The sequence below is a fragment of the Chinchilla lanigera genome, unplaced genomic scaffold (assembly GCF_000276665.1).
Source record: "Chinchilla lanigera isolate Chin_1 unplaced genomic scaffold, ChiLan1.0 scaffold00008, whole genome shotgun sequence".
In the NCBI taxonomy this organism is placed as follows: Eukaryota; Metazoa; Chordata; class Mammalia; order Rodentia; family Chinchillidae; genus Chinchilla; species Chinchilla lanigera.
This window is the reverse complement of record NW_004955409.1, coordinates 38,519,566-38,541,095: the sequence shown is the minus strand read 5'-3', so window position 1 is coordinate 38,541,095 and position 21,530 is coordinate 38,519,566. Positions and strand designations below refer to the sequence as shown.

Genomic DNA, 21,530 nt, shown 5'->3' with positions numbered 1-21,530 from the left:
TGGAGCAGCTCTCATGTGCTACTCATATGGCTTGTCTCTCGTGAGATATCACATCTTGGAATCACCACAAAGAATCTGTCAGATGAATTTCACTGCTCCTATTGTACGTGTGAGAAACAGACCAAGATAAAGAAATTGTCTAAGTGGCAGGAATTTGATAAAAACTGAGAAAGCAGATCAGAAACTGTCTTGAGATCGGGAGGATCGGGGGAGGTTCACAGAGGGATAGAGGAGCACAATGGGTGGTGTCATGATGGAGCTTTGGATGGGGTGGGTGTTCGTCACCAAGGCTGTGACGGTGCCTGTACATTTGTATGCCTATATCAAAAATTACCAAGTTTTACTTATTAAATATTGCAATTTATTGTATGTCAAATGTGCCTTAATAAAGTAATTTTCTAAAAAAACTGAAATAACACATAAAATCAAATGAAAATAATGATTCTGTGAGATGGAGGACAGAATTCTTCACTGTCTTAATTATAAAGCTGAAACTTTCTCAAGCCCAGCAGAGTAAATGAATAATTTTACTTTCATAATAAATCAAATAGTTTATTGCAATAAATAGGTGTAATATATATAAACTCCAGGAAATAAAATATATATAAACTCCAGAAAAGTTATCCATTACTCAGCATTTCTCTATCTAGCCAAAAGGTGGCAGTGTGTAACTGCAAAGTATTTGAGTGAGGTCCGGCCCTGCTGACAGGCAGGCACTCAGGTGCCGCATCCTGGACCAATGAGCTAAAGAAATTTCTACTGAGAAGGCTTTCAGGACAACCAGATTCAGTGTCTTTACAGGGGAGCGAAGAGATGGAGACTGTCCTGCACGTGCTCGTGGGGATGTTGGGATTGCAAGCAGCCTGTAAGTCTGTGCTTCATCTGGGAGTTGTGAGTTGCTGACAGCCTCCTAAAGGCAGGCACATGGAGTCATCTCCTGTCCTGGGTGGGCCTTTTGAGAAAAACAGACAGTACTCTGTGTTAATTTGTTCTACTGCCTGGGGAATGGGGAAGGGGGAAGAGACTCACCCTCCTGCTATGATCATGAGGACTCTATGAGAGTTGCCTATGTTTCCTTTACTCTTTTTGAATAGGGGTCAGCAGCCAAGAGCTGCAGCAGAGTCAGTCTCAGGTCGTCCAAGAGGGAGAAGATCTCATCGTAACCTGCAATTCGTCAACGGCTTTGTTTGTCTTACACTGGTATAGACAGAGCGGTGGAGGTCCTGTCTTCTTGATGATGTTACAGAAAGGCAGAGATGAGAAAAGTCACGGAAACATAACTGCCAAGTTGGACGAGAAAAGGCAGCAAAGTTCCCTGCGTATCACAGCCGCCCGGCCCAGACACGCAGGCACCTACTTCTGTGCGGGAAATGCACAGTGCTGTCTCTGCCTCTGCGAGCTGTCCCCAAACCTGCAGCTGGGGCACAGATGCTGTCCTGACACAGGGTTGCTGGGGGGTTGCTGGGACACGGCCAAAAAGAAGCCGGAATGGGTGCAATTGTTTCATTGAAAGCAAAACAGGGAAGGAAGTAGGAATGATAAAAAGGGGAGATATATTTTTCAGCACAAATTTAATTTGATTGTATTGTCTGTCATTATGTCACTTTTTGGTCACTATAACATTATGCGGGCATGAGAATGGTATAAATTTCAGTAACTGATGTAATAAATGCACATAGGAGCATTTTCCCAAGGAGCCTGCTTCTCTTCGGCTATTTTTTCCCTTGGTTCCTCAAAAGGCACCCTGAGTCATTCTTAGGTTCTCGGCAGCAAGCTAAGACTAAGCTGTAGCGATCAGAGTAGGAAACATGCTGCACCCTGGGAGAAGTTACAGGTAATTCTTTTTCTAAGTTTGTATTATAGATGTAGAATTAGGAAATGGATAACAGACGGGATGGTAAGAGTAAATATCTAATCCTGGCTTGGATTCACCTCCAGTTCTCACCATGCTTTCATTTGTGTCCTGTTCTCTGTTATTTCCTTGAGTACTATGAATTATAATCTAGCTTGAAACTCTTTTCCATTTTGTCCTAATATGACATGGTCAAGATCTTACCTTCATCCTTGTGTTGGTTTGGGGCTTATTTTTGCAAGGGGCACAATATATCACAGGACATATATTTTATATGATTATTTATAATAGTCACCCAAAGAATGATATACAAAAGAGCACAGGAAATCTGTCTACACACTAAGACCAAGGAATCCAGCTGAGGGCCTGGATCCCATGGTAATGTCCTGCACGAGTCCAGCTAAATACCTTGAATTCATAACAGTGCCTCCCGTGAATCCAACTGGAGGCCCAGAGCCCACAACAACATCTCATGCAGACCTGTTTCATGGCTCTGTGCTGGGAAGGCCCAAAGGTCAGTGGTGGAAGCTAGGAAGTCTGTGCCAGCAGGATGAAGGATCTGCGCTAGCAGGCTGAGGGATCTGCACTGGAGTTAGAAAGCGATGCTCAGGAAAATCAGAGCTCTCCTGAAAGGTACCACAGCATCTTCAGCAGCAGTGAGGTCCCGAGCTCCTCTGATGATCAAGATGGCTGAGTTCCCATCAGGAAAGCCAACGCAGCAAACCTCTCCAGGAGACCAGCAGTGCACCATGCTCCCCTCTGGAGCGAGGAAGTGGTGCTCAAAGTGAGGACCAGAGTTCCCCCAAAGTGAACCAAAGCCATTCTCAGTGTGCACAAGGTCCTGAGCTCATCGGAGGATGAAAACAACCAAGTTCATCAGGAAAACCAGCATGACGAGCTCCTCCAAAACAACCAACAGCTCCTTACAGCTTCTACCGGCTCCAACAGCCTCTCTCAGCTCCCAACAGCCTTTCTCTCCTTCTCCTCTTATGCTGCAGGCAACAATCCTCAGGTGGCCTCCCACACCCAGCATCACATTTACTGAGTTCAGCTGTGGGTTATAAGTTGACCACCAGCTGTCAATCTACTACAGTCCTCCACTTCTATACCTTATATAATGCTCGCCCAAAGCAAGTATTTAAGAATATTATTTGAATAACTGGTATGATCGCAGGATAAAGAGAAATAATTAACATTTTTAAAGAGAATCTAAAACAGTCTAGAAACTAGCCCATCTGGTCATTCTAAGTCATTATAAGTTTGTAAGTCATTTCCTCTCCTCTTAAACATTTCTTCCTTTAGCTTGTGGTTGTCTGGTATTTTGTCCCAGCAATGAGAAAGTAATTACGAAAATGTTCTATCTTAAAGTGGACACACTCATACTATTTTATTCATATGTTTCATGGCAGGATGAAGTAAAGCTATAGAATGCATATGTTCTCTATTAATTAATTATAAACCATACTGTATTTAAAATAGTGCTTAAATACTGTATTGAAAATAGTATTTTCAATATTAAACAAATAATAATATCAAGTCAACCAAAATTCTTTAGCTAAAATCAGGAAAACTGACCATGATATGGCTGCACTCTAATTTTAAGAAGAAATAGGCAAGTCTAAAAATATACAAGGAAATTTAAAATCTATGTCTCTATGAGCAATAGAACAAATGACTAAAACTCATAAATAGCCACATACTCAAATTTCAGAAGCCTCAAATTTAAAACCGTTCTTGGGCTCCAATCTTCCTTAAACAGAAAGTGAGCTGTGAAACATGTAAGGCTCTAAAACTGGAATTCTCCTCAAGGCCCTTTTTATATAAGACCTAAGAAGGATACTGAGCAGGGAACATTCTCCCAAGGGCAGATTCAAGAACTGTCGATAACAGTAAGAAATTTTCTTGTAGCCACTATAAACTTATGAAGAAATTTCCTTCACCTTCTACAGTAGGATTTGTTTGTTATGACACAGGGTCTTGCTTTGTAATCTAGTTTGGCCTTGAACTCACAGTAACCCTTCTGCCTCCCAAGTGCTGGGATTTTAGATGTGTGACACCACACCCAGCGGAGTAGGATAGACCCTCTCCTCCATCATTTTAAAATGTCTATTCTTTCTGAAGAGGAGAGTTGAGGGAAAACAGTTTTAGTTCATAGTCTCCAGCCCAATGGAAACTGAGTCCCACTCCGGTGAAGTGAGTTGTGTATCATATAAGATATTCATGAGGATTTAGTGACCAGGTTGGCAGGTGAGGTTTTCTCCCTCAGCAAAGGGTTACACGTAACAGGAAAAACAAAGTAGATATTTGGTAAACAAAGGAGCAAACTCTCTGTCACAGACTGGCTAGCTGCTCATCAAACTAGAACCTCTGTCTCTTGTTCGGAAGGAGAAAGCTAAACTGTAATTCTTCTTTTTTTTTTTTTTTTTTTCCTTTTTGAGATAGGGTCCCACTATGCAGTTCAGGCTGGCCTTGAGCTCACTTTGTAGCCCAGGCTGGCCTTGAACTCACAATGATCCTCCTGCCTCAGTGTCCTGAGAGCTAGGATTACAGGCGTGCACCACCATGCCCCGCTAAACTATAATTCTTTGAGCACTTTTCCACCTTTATAAAATTTAGTCGAAGGTCTAGGGAAGAATCTACCACTTTCTTAGGAGTTGCATGACTCAATTCTTACTGCAGAATCTTTAATGCAAGTTTTACACATATACTTAGTGCAAGTTTTAATGTAAGTTTAATGCAGGTAATACACATTTATAAGAAATTGTAGGATTGGCCTACAATGATGGCCTACAGAGTTAATTAAGGAAGCATGCAAAAGGGCTGGCTATGCACTGGAGATCAGAAGGACCCAGTCGAAGCCCTGGAGCTCACTGCAGGGTCCTGTGGGAATCTGTTTCAGGAGACTGCAGGGTCTGTGCTGGAGGCTGAAGAGTTTGCATTGGAAACCAGGAGTTGACATCCAAGGGCCAGGTGAAGCTTGGAGTCTGCCGAAGGAAGAGAAGCAAGCGTTCCTTCTCAGTTTCCCTTTCATTCTTTTCAGGCAACAACCCGCCCTGGGGTGTCTTCTGTCTTCAATAAGTCCATTCAGTCCCAGCCAGAACCACACTGATCCCATCCAGTTGGGGGTTTCTCACGCAGGCTGTCAGTCAGTTCACCAGCACATCAGGGTCAGATAAAGGAAGCAAGCATGTGGAGAGCAGAGAGAAATGAGCTCCAAAGCAGAGGAGGAAAAGGCCACTCAGCTCCCTGGACCTTATCGCTCTTTGCTCTTAGACCCACAAATGCCCTTCAAGGTAAGAGGGGCACGGTGTTCCATGTACCCCTGGTCTGCACTACACACCTGCTTTTGAGGCCGTGTCACCTTTACCCTGCTAGGTGGCTCTACCCTGGAGCTACAGCCAGTATTTTGTAGTTACTGCCTGATTGGAATATCTTGTGAAAAGCTGCACAGATCCAGTTTACCAGTCATCCTTTGGGGAAGCTTCTAAGGTAGAGGTAGTAAAAAGAGAGGAGGACCAGGAAATTGGGCCTGGGTAACACCCCACCTTCCATGGTGTGGTTGTGCTCAGCTAACAAAGTCTTTATGAGCCAAATGAGGTACAAAATGGAGATGAGTTTCTCCCTGCCAGTGCCACTGTGTTTGTTCATTATTGAAGCACTTCATATGAGGTGGAAATGTCCGATGTAAATTCACGTTTGTTAGGAAAGGCTGATGTCAAGCTCTGAGTAGTCTCAGAAGGCAATTATAGACATCAAAATGAAATTGTCTTTATACTCAGTGACCTAGGAGTCCTCAGGGGCTGCCCTGTGCCCTATCTTGAGTTGAGAAATTAGCTGATCAATTTTAGCTCTGTCTGTGTGGGCTAATTCCACTCTGATACCACCAGAGCTGGGAGTGCTGGGGGTGGGGAGGAACAGGGAGGGAGGGAGAGGAGCATTTTCCACCCTGACAATAGCACTGTCCTAACCCCTTCTCACTGCCATGACTGCAGCTGCTCCCAGCTGGGCCCTAACCTCATGTGACTACAAAGAGAAGCAAACCATATTCAATAGGTTGCATCTTGCAGACCACTTTTATTCCCCTCTTGTTTTGTTTTTCTATCCAGGACAAAAGGGTTGAACTTAGGCCAGTCTTAGGAGAATTGGAACACTAAAATATTTGTCTTTACTCCTTCACCATTCGCCCTTTGCCTTCCTCCTCTTCTGTGGCTCCTGATTTACACTGAACCACAGTGGTACTCTGAGACCTTCTAAAACACTTCTGGCCGACACATAGCCTAGGGTTTGGAATCAGTAAATTCAGACCTTCTCCTACTGTCTCAATTCCATACTCATGTCCCCACTGATTTCTAAAATGGAGTGGTAGATAGCATAACTTTCATCTCTATGGAATGTTGTAGTTTAGCTCTCCATGTACTATTTCTATTTGAAAAGAAAATGCTAGAGAAGGAGATTCAAAGAAACTTGCCTCAAATGGTTCATGTTCAGTAACTGTTACCGCAGAACAGAAAAGAAGCTTCACTGTCAAAATTGGTTTCCTCATTTCTGAACCAAAGACAGGCTCGGTGCCAGTGTGTCAAGTAGGTGCAAGCACCAGAGTGTAAGCAGTTTTAGAAACAGCTTTTTATTCAGAAACATAACACAGTTTAGACAGTACAAAGAGATTTCTGTTGTTTGACACCACACAGAATGAAGTGTAACTTCTATTCAGATAGATGTCTGTTATGTAACAATCATTGCAACAAATCTGAACATAATACTTAACACTTACAGAACCATATATACCTACCTTTAGCACAGTAAAAAAGCAATAGAATGATAAATACATTTTCCTTCACTTTACTATGAGAAAGCTGAGATTCAAGGGTTATGTGATAAGGTTCTTTAGATGTGTACATGACAGTCTTTTGACCCCTTGTTTTCTACTGTTCTATATGAAAAGAAAATAACTAGGACATAACAGACCACCACCAGTTAGCAAGAAAATCCAAGAGACACTTAGGAAGATCCTAGCATGATTCAAATGATCCTATATTACCACATCTTAGTTCTCTTTTGGGGAGGAAGAAAAATAAACTGCAACCAATTTAATGAGTCACCTAAATACAATCCCCAGCAACATACAGAGAAGGGAGAAGAGTTTTAAGACTTGAGGAATAGCACGTGTCTGCCCCTTCTTCATTGTGTGACTTTGAACAAGGTACTTAACTCCCCAAGGCTCAAATTTTCTCATCAGTAAAAAGAGGTAGTAACACTTACCTCAGAAAATATTTTGACGATTGTAAAAGGTTCATGAGTGTGCAGTACACTTTGTTTTCTGCATAATGCTTGTAGTTTACATTATGTTAATATGAAGTGGATCAGGTACACTGTTTATCTCATTACTCTCAACCACTCTAAGAAATAAATATTATTCACTTTTCAGATGAATTTGATTTTAGAGGGATTGAGTCACATGCTCAAGGTCATGGAATTTGAAATTAAAAAAACTTGTATTTGAGTGACATGTATGACCCTAAACAATTACTTTTTTACTCTACTGCCTCAGGAACAGTTTAACTTTCATTAACCTTCTAATAGACAATATAGTTCCTATGTCTCTTTTTTCATGGAGAACTTTTGTTAATAGAATAAAACCTGTACCATGTGGACCATTGGTCAGAGATACCAATACACATAATGTAAACAAGGTTTAGTCCTGATGTCAGCCTTCCAGACACAAATGAAACCACTCCTCCAATTTAGCCCATGAATATTCTCAAAAACAGGAGGACCCAGCTCTAGGATTTGTGGGAGCAAGGACAACTACTCTTTATTGTAGAAGAAAAATCATTGTCTCTGAACTCATCAGAAAAAAATCTCATTAAGGAAAACTGTTTAGAACTGGAATCCAGAGCAATACGTTGGAGCCCAGGACCGCTCCAGAGATATGGTGGATGTGACAGGACACTGTCTCTCCTCGCTTCTTTCAGTAGTTGACACAGAACAAGTTTTCTCATGGTACAGGTCACTCACTGGAAGCCTGGAGCAGGTCGCACTTCGCACTCACCTCTTCTGAGAAGCATATCAGAAAATGATAGAATGTGGACATTATGGACTGAACTGTATGTTGAAGCCCTAACCCTAATGTGGGTATGTTTGTAGACAGGACTTCAAGGTAATTAAGTTGAAATGGGCTCATGGTGATGAGGCCCTGGTCTAATAGCACCGAGGAGTCCTGGTAAAAAGAGACACCAGAAACTCCAGAAAGCACTCTTCCCCTCCACCGTCTCCCCATCTCCTTTGTTCCTCCTCTTTGCTTCTCTCTCTCCCCTCACTTTCTTACACTCACTCACCAACCTTGTTCTGGGGCTTAGATCAGGACTCAGAGAAACTGAGAAAATGCATTTCTGTTTTCAAGCCACCTGACCTGTGGTATTTTGTTATGGCACCCTTAGAATGCTGTAGGCAATTCTGCTCCTGACCCTACTCAGGGATCTGTAAATTTTGGTCCCCAAATCTTCCTGAGACAATATTTATAACCCTAGAACTATTTGGTTTTCTTGAAGTTATACTCAAATATAGTGCTCCCATACCTACTTCATATTTTTATTGAGGTTCCTCAGAGAAATCTTTTTTTCTCTTAGAACTTTAAATGGAAAAATCATCGTTTAAAGGCAGGATTTTCTCTCTGAATAGGGTCACTAGAATAATTTGTTACTTTTGATTCTTTTAATTCCAATTAAATGATGATCTGAGCAATTAATTTGGAATGTATAGCAACTATATTACTTAGGATGTTGTAGTTTACAAAGACATATATGAGTTTTTCTCATAGGCTCAGTGTTTTAAAAAATTCCTACATATATAGCTAACCTCCAAGGAGACTCAGTATTCTCAGAGGCCAGGGGGATACAGTCCCTTGTATATGTGAAATTTTTCTTAACTGTCATATTCAATATGCAAAATCCATCTTGTAATAGATCCTCATTTGTTTCCACACTCAAAAGTACCTTAAGTAGATGTCTGAAAAATTATTCCATGTTTAGTCTAGAGCTTAATGTTATTCTTCATACACTGCTACTTGGTCCAGGAGACTTCAGGGGATAGAAATGTCTCCTCAGCATTCTCAGGGAAACAAGGTGCTTTGAATGCAGATGCTGAAGCAGTGGGCATCATGAAGAACTGGAATAGCACCCACCACCGCTGAGGCCGGAAGGAAGCAGCAGGTATGGTGGAAGATGCGGTTCCCACTCTTTAGGAAGGTCCCTGTCATCCCTATGTCTTCCACCTTCCATTAAGACAGTTTCAGAGTCATGCAAATGCCTTTTATGTTACTGAGGTCATCCTGTTTTTATTTTTTAAAAAATATGTGTTTCTAATAAAATATTGAAGAGTCATTAAAATGAAGAAGAAATGTAAGACTATCTGTTTTTACTTGGTAGAGAACAGTGATTCCCTGCACAGCAGGAATAAAGCAATAAGCAAGGTAAACACACACACACACACACACATATGCACACACACATGCACACACATGCACACACACACACATCCACACACACACTCACACACCCATACCCCCCCACACCCCCCCACACACACCCACACACACAGAAGTAAGTTTTAGGCAAACCCAGACCACTCAGAAAAATTGACCATGAAACTGGAGGAAAAGAAGGCCACTCAGGACGTTGGACATAGATTTTCTGCTCCCTTACAACTGAAGACCACGATGAAATACAAAACAGAAGCCATGGCCAGTAGACAGCGGGAGCTCATTGATATGGATGAGAATGGAAGCAATGAGGTGTTTGTTGCTCGGGCACTTGGCATGTGGGGCCCTGGGTTTAATCTCCAGGACTGAAAACAAAACAAAAAAAGGGCAAGGAAGGAAGGAAGGAAATTCTTACAATAGCTTTATTACTTTTATTCTTAAAAAAAACTCTCTAAAATTCCATTTTTGACAATGAGATTTTGCTACTATTTCATTTACTTAAAGAAAGCCCATAATATTCATACCCCTGTGTTAAAAAACAATGACAAATTTCTTTGTGCATGACCCTGTTGAAGTCATTTTTTCTCGTCTCTACCATTTATGTTAAGAGGTTTTTTTTAATGTCTAGTGATCTGAGGTGCTTATTCATTAATAATGAGATACAAATCTGCAGCAAAGGAAGATGGCTTCAGTTTCTCTACCTTTATATATTTGCCTCACTTTATTCTCAGCTAAGTCTGATACCCAAGACTCTTGTGTTTCTTTACCTAGTGTCTCAGGAAAACGCAGTTTCCTCCATGAAAATGATCAGGCTTTCCAGATCAGGGTGGGAGATATGAGCTGGTAGCTGCACTTTACACAACTGTATTTTCACTCTTCCCACTGTGTTTAATATTCCCAGCCCCCACCCTCTGCTCTGATTTTCTGAAGTATCAGGTGCCCTAATTATTGACACTGGTAGGGCTCCTGGATTTCTATTGAGTTTACTTAGTGGAACCTTGGGATTAATCTTTGTAATTCAACTGTTGTTAATCTTTTAAAATTTATTCTCATTTCAGTTGGTTCTTAGAAAGGAACAGAGAAATAGATAGATAGATAGATAGATAGATAGACAGCTATAGATACAGATATATCTTCAATCCACCATACTCAATTAAAATGGTGTCCTAAATTGACTTTTGAGAGACGTATAGGTGACCAGGGCAGAGTTCCTGTTTGCCTTGTTTATGTGTCTGTACTTCCCAAGCATGTCATATCATGGGTACTGGATAAGTGTGTTCATCAAGTGATTAAGGGAAATAGGAGGATTATGAAATGAAACCCTGAAAGCAGGTCAGGAAAGGATCAGAACCTAATGTCTAGCCACAGGGCGGCAGTGTCTCCATGCGTAATTAACTTTCGAGGTTAGCTCAAAGACCTGGGGAAAACCCCTTGAGAGGTTAAATTGACTGATACACAGAACAGGTGTTTCAACACTACCATGGTATTTGTGTTACTGCTCTAAACCCAGAGGAGTTTATTGAAGCAAAAGACCCATTTAGGAAATAATTACTTGTTGATGGAAATGTTCCTTGAAGTTTTACTAACGATCCTGTGGATTCAACTATCACGTGAGTTGTGGGGGTTTCTGGTGTTTTTCCTCAGAGAATTCTCCAGAAATGGAAACTATGAAGGCAAGAGGTGAGGTGTTATCCCACAGTCACAAAGAGGAAAATCTAGAGAAGCGGAGAGGGAAAGAAGAAGCATGGAGTCGGGGCTGGGGATTTGAGGGATAAAATTATTACCTGTGACGGGCCTCAGAAAAGGGATAAAAGCACATCTTAACCACCTTCTTTTTTCTTTCTGACCAGCGGTGAGTGGTCAACAGCTGAATCAGAGTCCTCAGTCTATAACCATCCAGGAAGGCAAGGACGTCTCCATGAACTGCAGCTCTTCAAGCACTTTTAACAGCTTCTTTTGGTACAAACAGAGCCCTGGAGAAGGTCCTGTCCTCTTGCTAACTTTGTATAAGAGCGGTGAATTGATGAGAAATGGGAAACTGACTGCTCAGATAGGTGCAACAAGGAAGGACAGTGTCCTGAGCATCCCTGCCTCCACGCCTGACGATGTAGGAACCTACTTCTGTGCTGGCTACCACAGTGCTCCCCCAGCACCTGCAGCCTGTACTCAAATTTGCAGGTGTTGGCATGCAGTGTGATGAGTTACACAGCCTGTATTACTATTGCAAACCCTCCTCTACTCAAGAATTTATTTCTTTACTTGGTGAACTTTTCTCTTTGATTTATTTTTTAAATGTATATAGTATGCTTATGTACTCATTTTTGCCAAAATATAAGGAGAATAGATCAATATATATAGTACATGATGGTACCACATCTCTCTTAAAATTAGATAAATAAGATTGGAATTGAAATGAGATTTTAGTAATAATCTCAAACATTGATGTGCAGTTAATTTTCAACAAGAGTTCCAAGGCCATCAAATGGGAAGAAAAGAATTCTCATTTCACAAATTGAATTAAAGAGGTAACATAAGCATTTAAACTACAAAATTCTTTTAAGAAAGCATTGATAAATATTGGTGAAGTTGGGCTATGAAATGGTTTCTTGGATCTGCTCACATGTATGAGTACACACACATGCCACATGCATACACATACTTATACACACACACACACACACACACACAAAGCAACCAAGGAAAAAATTAATAAAAAGCAAATACTAACTTAAAAATGGTCAAAGTATTTGGATAGTCATTGCTCTAAAGAATATATACAAATGTCCAAAAGCAACATGAAGATCTGTTCAACATCATCATTCATTAGAGAAATACTAACCAAACCAAAATGAGTTATCACTTAGCTTACCAAGATGTCTATAATTTTAAAGAAGACAAGAGAGGAAGGGAAAGAGGAAGAGGCAGAGGAGGAGAAAAGTGAGAGATGAGTTTGGTGAGGATGTAGGGAAACCAGAATCCTAATTCTCCTCTGGTATCAATGTAAAATGATCATCCACTCTGGAAAACAGTTTGACAGTTCTTCAAATGATTAAACAAAGATTTGGAGGTAATTACACTCTCAGTTATTTACTGAAAAGTATTGAAAATATGTTCATACCAAAACTCATATGTGAACGCTTATAGTAGGGTGATCCTAAAAAGCAGAAACAACTGAAGTGTACATTCATTGAGTGGATAAACAAAATGAATTATATCTGAATTTTCACATTATATCACATAGAGGAATAAGTCAAATGCTACATCCAACAGTTAGAAAAAAGAAATCTTTTTTCAATTACTCATGAGACATTTAGAAAAAATTAATCCTAAACTTGGCCCAAAAGGACATAAAACTAAGTAATTATCTCAAAAGTGATCTCTGCACATAATAAAGTAGAACTAGACAAACTCCAAAAACTTCTTAGTCAAATATTTAAAATAATATTGTTATATAATTTGTAGCTTAAGACACTATCATAATGCAACCCAAAATATTTTAATTTGTGACAATGAAGACATCACCTATTAAATCTTGGGAGATACAACTAAAACAATTCTTACAAGGGCAATTTTAACTATTTTATTAATATGTATTAATTGTGCATTTTAATGGGGTTCTGAGTGATATTTACATACACATGTATAGACAGCACTAATCAAAGCTAATCACCTTTTATCACCTTCCCTAATACCTACTTTTTCCAATATACACTAATCACTGTTCCACTTCCACACTGACTTCTTTTATCTTCCATATGATAAAGAATATGCAGCACTTGTCTTTCTTGTCCTGACATTTCATTTAATGAAATGTCCTCCAGTTCCACCCATTTTTCTGCAAATGACAGAACTGTCATTTTTCCTTATGCCCGAAGAATGCTCCATTGTGTGCATATACCACATTTTCTTATACATTTGTTCAAAGGCACCTAGACTAGTTCCTTAACTTGGGTGTGCACTGGGTATTACAGAGATGAGGCAGGTGTTCAATATATTTTAATTGAATTGAACTACCACATAAGTGACAAAGGAAATAAGACACACTAAAAAGTATTTTGCAATAAGTGTATTGCTGATAAAAACCAGATTAGTGTTATACTCATACGATAAACTTTGAGACTGAAAATAAAGATTACCTGTGTATCTTTTGAAAATCTGGCATGATTACTCCAGATCAGCAGATGGTCTTGAACTACATTATCTTTTAGTGTCTGAGATTATTTACATTTTAGGGCTTTGCAGTGATCAAGGACTTGTCACACATGCAGGGTCATAGTTTGACTACTGCTGTACCAGTCTCAGGTAGCCAACAGGCAAAACATGGAGCATAGAGCAAGCATGCCCGGTCCTTCAAAATCCTGGACCAAAAGTCCGTGATTGGCAAAGGAGGCTGACAGTATAAAGTCTATCTAGGCAGCAGTGTACCATGTCTTCAGTATAGAATAAGGAAGAACGGATATTAATGGGCAGTTACTAGTCTCCATCATCAAGGAAGGTTAATTTTATTTAAAAAATAGTGACAATTAGTTTAGTAAGCCTGCTAGTTTAGAGGTATGTAAATAAATTATAAACTAAGACTGTCCTGACAATAAAAATAGAAAATAAATCTAGAATATTGGGATAAATTTAAGAATGATTCTTTGAGTTACCTCTGAATATTCTAATGAAGGCAAAATGTAAAAGTACAATAATCTATATTGTACGTAGAAAGAAAATATATCTATACCATAAATATGGTTAAAATATAAGAACACTAAAAGTGAGGTTATGGCAGTGAATATTAAAATCTAAGTGAAGAGGTAAATCTGCTAGGAAGATGTGTATTGTTAAAGTGACCTTAAGAACAGGTAGAAAAATTAAAAGTCAAAGAGTATAAAATCATAGTAGAAAAAAACTGAAGTTCAATACTATAAAGTAATATTAGTAAAAATAAAATAACATCAGGTCCAGATTGATGTATGCCTGAAATTTGGGAATTTCTAGTAATAGATGATTTCTACATTATTTTATATACTCTAGTACATAGAAGAATCTATACAATTTTAAGCTGTGATGGTTAATATTTATTGTTAATTTGATTTAACTAAGGGATGCTTAGAGAGGTGACAGGGCTGTGAAGACACTAACCTACAAGGTTAAACTATCAGTGAGTGAAAGAGCTCCCATGGGTCATTATTATCAGTTAACAGATTAGGAATACAAGACCAGAATGATTAAGGTTCTTCCAAACTCACCAAGACAAAAATTTCACAGACTTTGAAATCAGGTCTGACTTGAAAGTCTGTACTTTCTCTGCTCTATGCCCCATGGTGAATATCACAGGAGAAAAAACTATAATGTTACCACAATTACATAAAAATGTATAAAAAATACTGGGATAATTTTTGTTTAAGATGGGAATGAAGTGACATTCACCATAATGTGTGAATAAAAAGGCATAATATTTTGATATTTGTGCCAGTATTAGTTGTCTTTGAGTAATAGATTTTTCATTGTTTTTCTATTTTCTACTTTTATTTTTTAAATTATCTACTTTAAGTTCAATGCTAAACATCATTTTAGAAATATAAAATATGATATGCTTCATTTTAAATTGCAAAATCTAAGCAAGGTGCAACTATATTATATATTATTAGCTTTAATTCATTTACAGTGAGGACTCTACATGACCAAATGATGCAGCATCAAAACAATACTTTGGATTGCTAACCTTTCAGTCATTCTAGATTAATACTGTCTTAAATTGGAACTGTGTTAAAGTTACAAGAAGATCTGACGGGTTATCTTGATAATTTTCCTAGATGTGGAGTGTGTTAGCACTTCATCATAAACTCTATGCAGGAAGATACAGTGTGCAACTCATTTTGTATTTCCTCAGTTCTAGAACATTCTTGAATACACTGGCTAAATTGGATTGACATGTACTGGAGTGCTCATATTTCTTTAAGTTCATAGGTAAGAATGCTGTATTATTACACAGGCACTTATTTTCATAAAAAAATGCTACAGAGATTTATGGATCTAAGTATGCTACTGTCCATCCTAAAGATTATTATTGCTTTTAAGTTAATTCACAAGTACAGCCCTGGGAAGAACAGATGAGCTGAGCTGTGTAAGGAAGAGTGTCTTTCCTTCAGGTTCAGCCAATCACAAGGCACCAAAGATTCTTAAACTGTAATTCTTAAACTGGATCTACTAGGGAAGAGTTGTGAGAAATTTTCTGAACATGGCAATGAGGGCGAGTGATGGTAAAGTGGGGTGAGTGTGTGAGAGGACAAACTAAGTCATCATTAGCAAACAAGGACCTGCTTTTTATTGACTATTATTTTCAGTTCACAGGTCTACCACTTTCTAAAACAAGGGATCAGTGACTGAATGGGAGATGCTTCCCTGATTTAATTCTCAAAGGTTACAACCACAATGCTTATATTTAAATGTACATTGTTATTACAATGTTACCTACACTATTATCTGAGTACATTAAAAATATTTCAAATTCAAACAAGGAATCATGTAAAGAAAACAGAATTCCAAAGAACACAAGGTAGATTTTTCTTTATTCTATTTTTAAAAAATTATATTACCTACTATTTCCATCTATGAGGTAAAGCTGAACTCTATTTCACAGGTTTGAAATGACTTCAAATACAGTGCTGTGTTTCCCTTAATATTCATTTTTTCACTCTCTGGTAGCTGGAAATAAACAATGGTAAGAAGAAAAGGGCGGATATGAAAATTGAAATGAGATAAAGAAGGAAAGTAGGAAGAAAAGAGGAAGACAGAGGAATTATAAGTGCAAAGGCCTTGACTGAACTTCAAGCATGAGAGATTGGAAGGATAAGAATTAGGAAAACTAAAAGTATCACCCAAAGCAGTATGGAGAATGGTACCTGGATTTACTCTATTTCCTCCTTAAAACTTACAGGCTTTTTAGGGCCATTTACGTAAACATATGTATATTTATACACATTATCTATCTATCATTTATCTATCTATCTATATCTTTTCATTATATTTATTTTTACTTGGTATATAAAAACAAAATATGTGTACATAGTAAAGGTAGACCAGTGATATTTTAATATATATATTAATATATATATTTTCATACAATATATATTATAATATTTAAGTCAGGTTAAACAGAATTGTATCCTCAAACTTTTATTAGTTCTTTACAGTGAAAATATTAAAATATTTTTCTTCTGTATTTTGAAATACATAGTGTGCTACAATTATCTATCCACAATAGCCCATTGCTTTTATACGATTGTAACAGAATACCACTGGATAAATTTTCCCCAACTCTCCTACCCCTTACACAGTCATTTCTGCACTTGACCTTCCACATTGTTTTAGTCATTTCCAGCTACCAGAGAGTGAAAAAAGCTGAATAGTAAAATCATTTCTTTTAATAATTTTTGCCATGCATCTTGATTATTCAAGGAGAGCTGTTGCATAATTTTAAAAATTCCAATAATGACAATTCCATAACATTTCCTGTATGACATTTGAATCCCTAGTACTTGGTATTCCTGAAAAGACTTTCACCTAAATTAATTCATACGTCAGTAGGGTCATAACACACACCAGTTTTCTGGGTTTGAGCATGTGGATGTTCTCTTCATGACATTCTCTGCACAGCTGATGCAGTTCTTCTCTGAAGAAGTCCTCCCCTTTATCACGATTATGGGAAAATGTCTCTCCTGTAAAATGACTTTGTCTCCTCTCTCTCTCCCCTGTCCCACCCAGGTTCTCTGCAAGCCTAGATAGAGAGGGGCTTCTTGCAAAGAGATCTGTGGAGGCCTCAACCATGTCAGTTCTCCATGGAGAAGATTAGCTTCAAGTGCAGAAGGAGTTAAAGACCCAACTCCTGATACTCACACTCCAGAGCTGGTGAAATACATCCACCTGACACACCAGTGTCATGAAGCATCTCTTGGCCTTTCTGCTGGGGTTTCTGAGCACTTAGGTTTACTGTAAGTTGAACTTCCTCAGATTCAGGAATGTGAAAGGATTTTGCATCTGTAGCACCTGGAGGACAGTGGGGACAGAAGCTCCATCTTGCAGATGTTCACCCTTCTGTGATTGTTGGGAGCATTTTCTGGGCTTTGTAGGTGTTGAGTGACATTGGCTGTGATTTTTTCCCTTCATTCTCAGGTGTGAGAGGGATTCAGGTGGAGCAGAGTCCATCAGCCCTGGTCCTCCAGGAGGGAGCCAGCTCTATACTATGGTGTGATTTTTCCATCAAAGTGAACAATGTGCTGCAGTTTCATCAAGATCCTGGGGGATGTCTCTTCAACCTGTTCTACTTTCCTTTAGGGACAAAGCAGAATGGCGATTAAAGGCCATAAGAGTCACTAAAGAACACCACAGCTCATTGTCTATTTCTTCTTCCCAGAACAAAGACTCACCTGCTTATTTTTGTGCTGTGGGGCGCAGAGCTCCCAAGGATACAAACCCTCAGCTGGGCTTAGCCTTGTGCCAGCCACAAGCACATCAAAGATCCACCACAGCAGCATCTGTACAACTTGGTGTTACTTACACTGGCAGTTTCAACAGCACATATTTTAGACTGTATAGGTCTGGGACTTTGGTTTTTAATTCCATTTTTCAATGTATGCATCCTCCTGAAATAAAAGTTTTAAACTTGGGGCTGGTAGAGTATCTGATAAAAAGACTGAATCAAATTACAAATTTAATCTCGAGAATGCTAGACTCCAAAACAACACAAAGTAAAAGGAACTGAAGGGAAGAGTAATTCAGACAAAGATGCTATTGACCACGATGTAGCTGAGCTGGGCATTTCGAGAACTTTCAGTTCCACTTATGCTCCATGTCCCCAGGGATAAGGACGGATAATATGCTTGCCTCCCACCCTTGCAGGAAGCAGAGGAAAGAAGAAATTCACTGTACATTCCTTTATGATAGATAGATGTAAGGAAAAAAACAATAACATATATGTTCCATTTAACAAAGTCTCAATCATGTTCTTCTCACTATAATTCATTAATATGAATGAATATGAATTCATTAATATGAATTATAATGTCATTAATATGTCTATAATTCATTAATATGACATATATTTTCATTTATTAAGCTTTCTTTAAATTTTTTCAGCATGGCTTTGAACTTCCTAGGCAAAGCTCTTGGACATTTTTTTAAAAAGCAAGAAAACAGCTGGGGCTGGGGCTCAGTGATAGAACACTTACCTACCATGCCAAAGGTCCTGGGTTCAATCCCCAGAACTCCAAAAACAAACAAACAAAAAAAAAATCAAGAAGACAAGCCAGCAAATAACTGAAAATCTATATAGTTCAAAATATAATAATCATAAAATAAAGATTATGTAAAGAGTTACAAACACTTAAAAGAGAGAACAAATTACCTAATTTAAAAATAGGGGAAAATGTTTGAGCACATTCTTCAAAAAATGATATATGTGAATGATGAGTAAGCACAAGGAAAAATTCTTTACCTCAGGACTCAACAGAATGTGTCCCACAAGCCAAATCCAAGCATTCCCCTATTTTTTTATAAAGTTGAACTGGAAGAAACAGTGCCACTTTTTTCTGTATGATCAATGTTTTTTTAGGCTGCAGTGACAGAGTTGAGTACAACAGACACTGAATGACTCATAAAGCTGAAAAGATTTAATAATCTGCCCTATATGGAAAGAAGTATTTATCTCTGCTCTACATCTGCGTCATCAGGGAAATGCAAGTAGATATCACAATAAGATACCACTACACCCCCTCTCACATTTGCTAAGAATAATAAAGAACCATCACATGTTGACAAAGAGGTAGAAATACTTTCTAAGTTAGTGTCTATTTAAGGACATGTTACCTTCAGAAAGGAGGGCTCACTCATAAATAAGAGCATCTGGGAGGAAGGAGAGCCCATGTAACACCTGATCTGAGGGTTGGTGTTAGCGGTGAGTCCTCAAGTCCCTGTTGGGTTTGGACCAGCAAACCCAGATTAGAGAGATGAAGGAAGACAGGAGAGGCAGAGAATATCTTCGATGGGTGTCAGAGGCATCCCCTGGAGTGGAGTCCTGAACTGACTTGAACTCCCGGTTTTATCAAGAAACAAACAAGGGATTTTGTTCTGCTGAACCCGGATGCATATTTTGGATTACAAAGGCACCATGACAATTATGCCAATGTTAACTTTATTAACTTATTCCTAGGATGTTCCTCCTTGTTTCACCAGCAAGGCTCGTCTCTGCCCAATCTTGGCAGAACATCTCGTCTTCAAGGTGTTCCAACTCCTCAGGGTCAGCAGTTTGTACTCCCTGAGGCAAGGAGCAGATGGTAAGCTGCTGAGTGCTGCAGGGAACTCCACAGGTTCCCTTTGAAGTCCATTCCAACCTAACTCCCACTGAGAGATAAGTAGATAGAGTAGTAGTTTGGGCAAACCAGACTTTTTCTAAGGTGTCCCTTATGGTCTGTGAACATAAGAAACTCCATTTCCCATCTAGGAAACAGCATAAAAATCCAGGAACTATCTATGTACACAGCTAGCCACTCAAAGACCCTGAACTTTGAGCCCGAGACAGAACAAAACACACTGTGTGGCCACAAGCCATGCCCCAGCCTGCTGTGGGTGTCCCTGGCCTTCTACTTGGCTATGAGTGGTCCACATGTAGTCACGATTGATAAGGATGAAAGGACTGTACACAGGCACATGGTGCTTCTGGTGAGGAAAGACTACAGGAGGATGAGAGAAAAGCAGGTACAGTTACTTCAGTTTGACCTCTCTTTGGACCCTCTATTAGTCTACTTCTTACAGTGTTTTACTCTGTACATCAGGGATAAGCTCTGTTTTCTGAGTGTTTGTACAGGCTCCAGTGTGGCCCAGAGAGCAACCCAAGTCCAGCCAGTCACATCCAGGCAAGTGTAGAAAGCAAGCACCCTAGACTGATCATATGAGACAAGTTGGAGCTTCTACAACCTTTTTCAGTACAAGCAACTTCACAGTGGAGAAGTGATTTCCCCCCTTTATCAGAGATGAAATAGTGCAAATTCCAGGAGTGATCGCTACTCTGTAAGATTCTAACTCCGTCAGTCTTATCATTTCACCCTTACTGATAAAGGACTCAGCAAAATATTTCTGTGCTCTTAGGGAACTCACTGTGGTTGAAGTGATAGTAAGAAATGAGCAAAAGCTCAGGAGCTCCATAAGAGATGGGCCCTGCTTCAGGAGCCCCACTGAAATTGAAACCTCAGAACCCCGACATGAAGGGAGCACGGTTGCTGTCTCATCTGTAGTCTGGATCAGAAAATTCATTCTTAAAACCTACTTCTGACTTATTTGGAAACAGTTGTCAAGAGCAACTTTCCTCTAATAATTCTGTCTTGAATTTTTAGTCAAAAATAGATTATATGGAACATGAAGTTTTCCAATGTTGAAAACCTTGTCTCATAATTATTGTAAATGTTGGCTTCACTTTAGGGTGCTCACAGCTCAAATCTGGATCTGGTTACCTAAAATAGCAATGCAAATTGTTTTTGTAGTTCTTTTCCTTTAGGTTTTATATCAGTTTATACAGTCAGAAAAGCAGAACCTCTATGAGTGATTTAGAGTAAGAGAATAATTATGAGGACTTTGTCATTGCTGGAGCAGATGGGGGAGTCTTTGTTACACCTTGTATTAAGCCTTAACTGACAGTCAGCTAGACTCATATTTGGGGAAAAAAGCAAAATGAAGACAAGAACCTGGAGGAACTGTGACTTATAAGGATATGGTAGGACCCATGAGGACAAATGGAAACTAGAAAAGCAAACTAAAACTTACCTGTCCCTCTTCCTTCAGTCTTATTTAGTGGGAGACCTTCAGGAGAAGTAATATAACTTGTCATCATGCTGTTTACTTACTTGGCTCGAGACAAAGAGAAGCTTACAGAATAGGTGTGATGGGAGATGGAGTTTGTCAACAGGAAGAAGAGCTGGCAGATCAGCACACACAGGTCTGATCGTCCCCAGAGTCCGGAGCTCTGAATCTGCAGAGCATGTAAGAAATAGCTGCTTATCACACATGACTTACATGTCCATCATCATTTCTTCTATGACCAGCCCCAAACCAGAACAGCACAAGGAAACAAATTCTGGGTAATTTATTTCCAAAAAGTTAAGTTGAGACAGTACAAGTCTACTACAGCACCCTCTTGTCAACTTGGCATATACACCTTCTGTA

At 39.2% G+C, this 21,530-nt stretch overlaps 1 long non-coding RNA gene and 2 gene segments (V, D, J or C); all 3 read left to right on the top strand.

Moving 5' to 3' along the window:
* Positions 1-754: 754 nt before the first annotated feature.
* The window catches only part of LOC102015697, a gene marked incomplete in the record, with an annotated part of 840,941 nt that continues 820,165 nt past the window's right edge, over positions 755-21,530 (top strand). The window contains 2 exon segments of the C gene segment in view: positions 755-865; positions 1,095-1,373. Coding sequence covers positions 814-865; positions 1,095-1,373 — 331 coding nt within the window.
* LOC102009023 lies at positions 10,799-11,562 on the top strand. The segment is given in 2 exon segments: positions 10,799-10,939; positions 11,180-11,562. Coding segments are annotated over 2 exon segments (399 nt in total).
* On the top strand, positions 15,103-17,982 carry LOC106147745. Its single transcript, XR_001232676.1, has 2 exons — positions 15,103-15,284; positions 17,082-17,982. It is a non-coding gene; the product is annotated as an uncharacterized LOC106147745 (long non-coding RNA).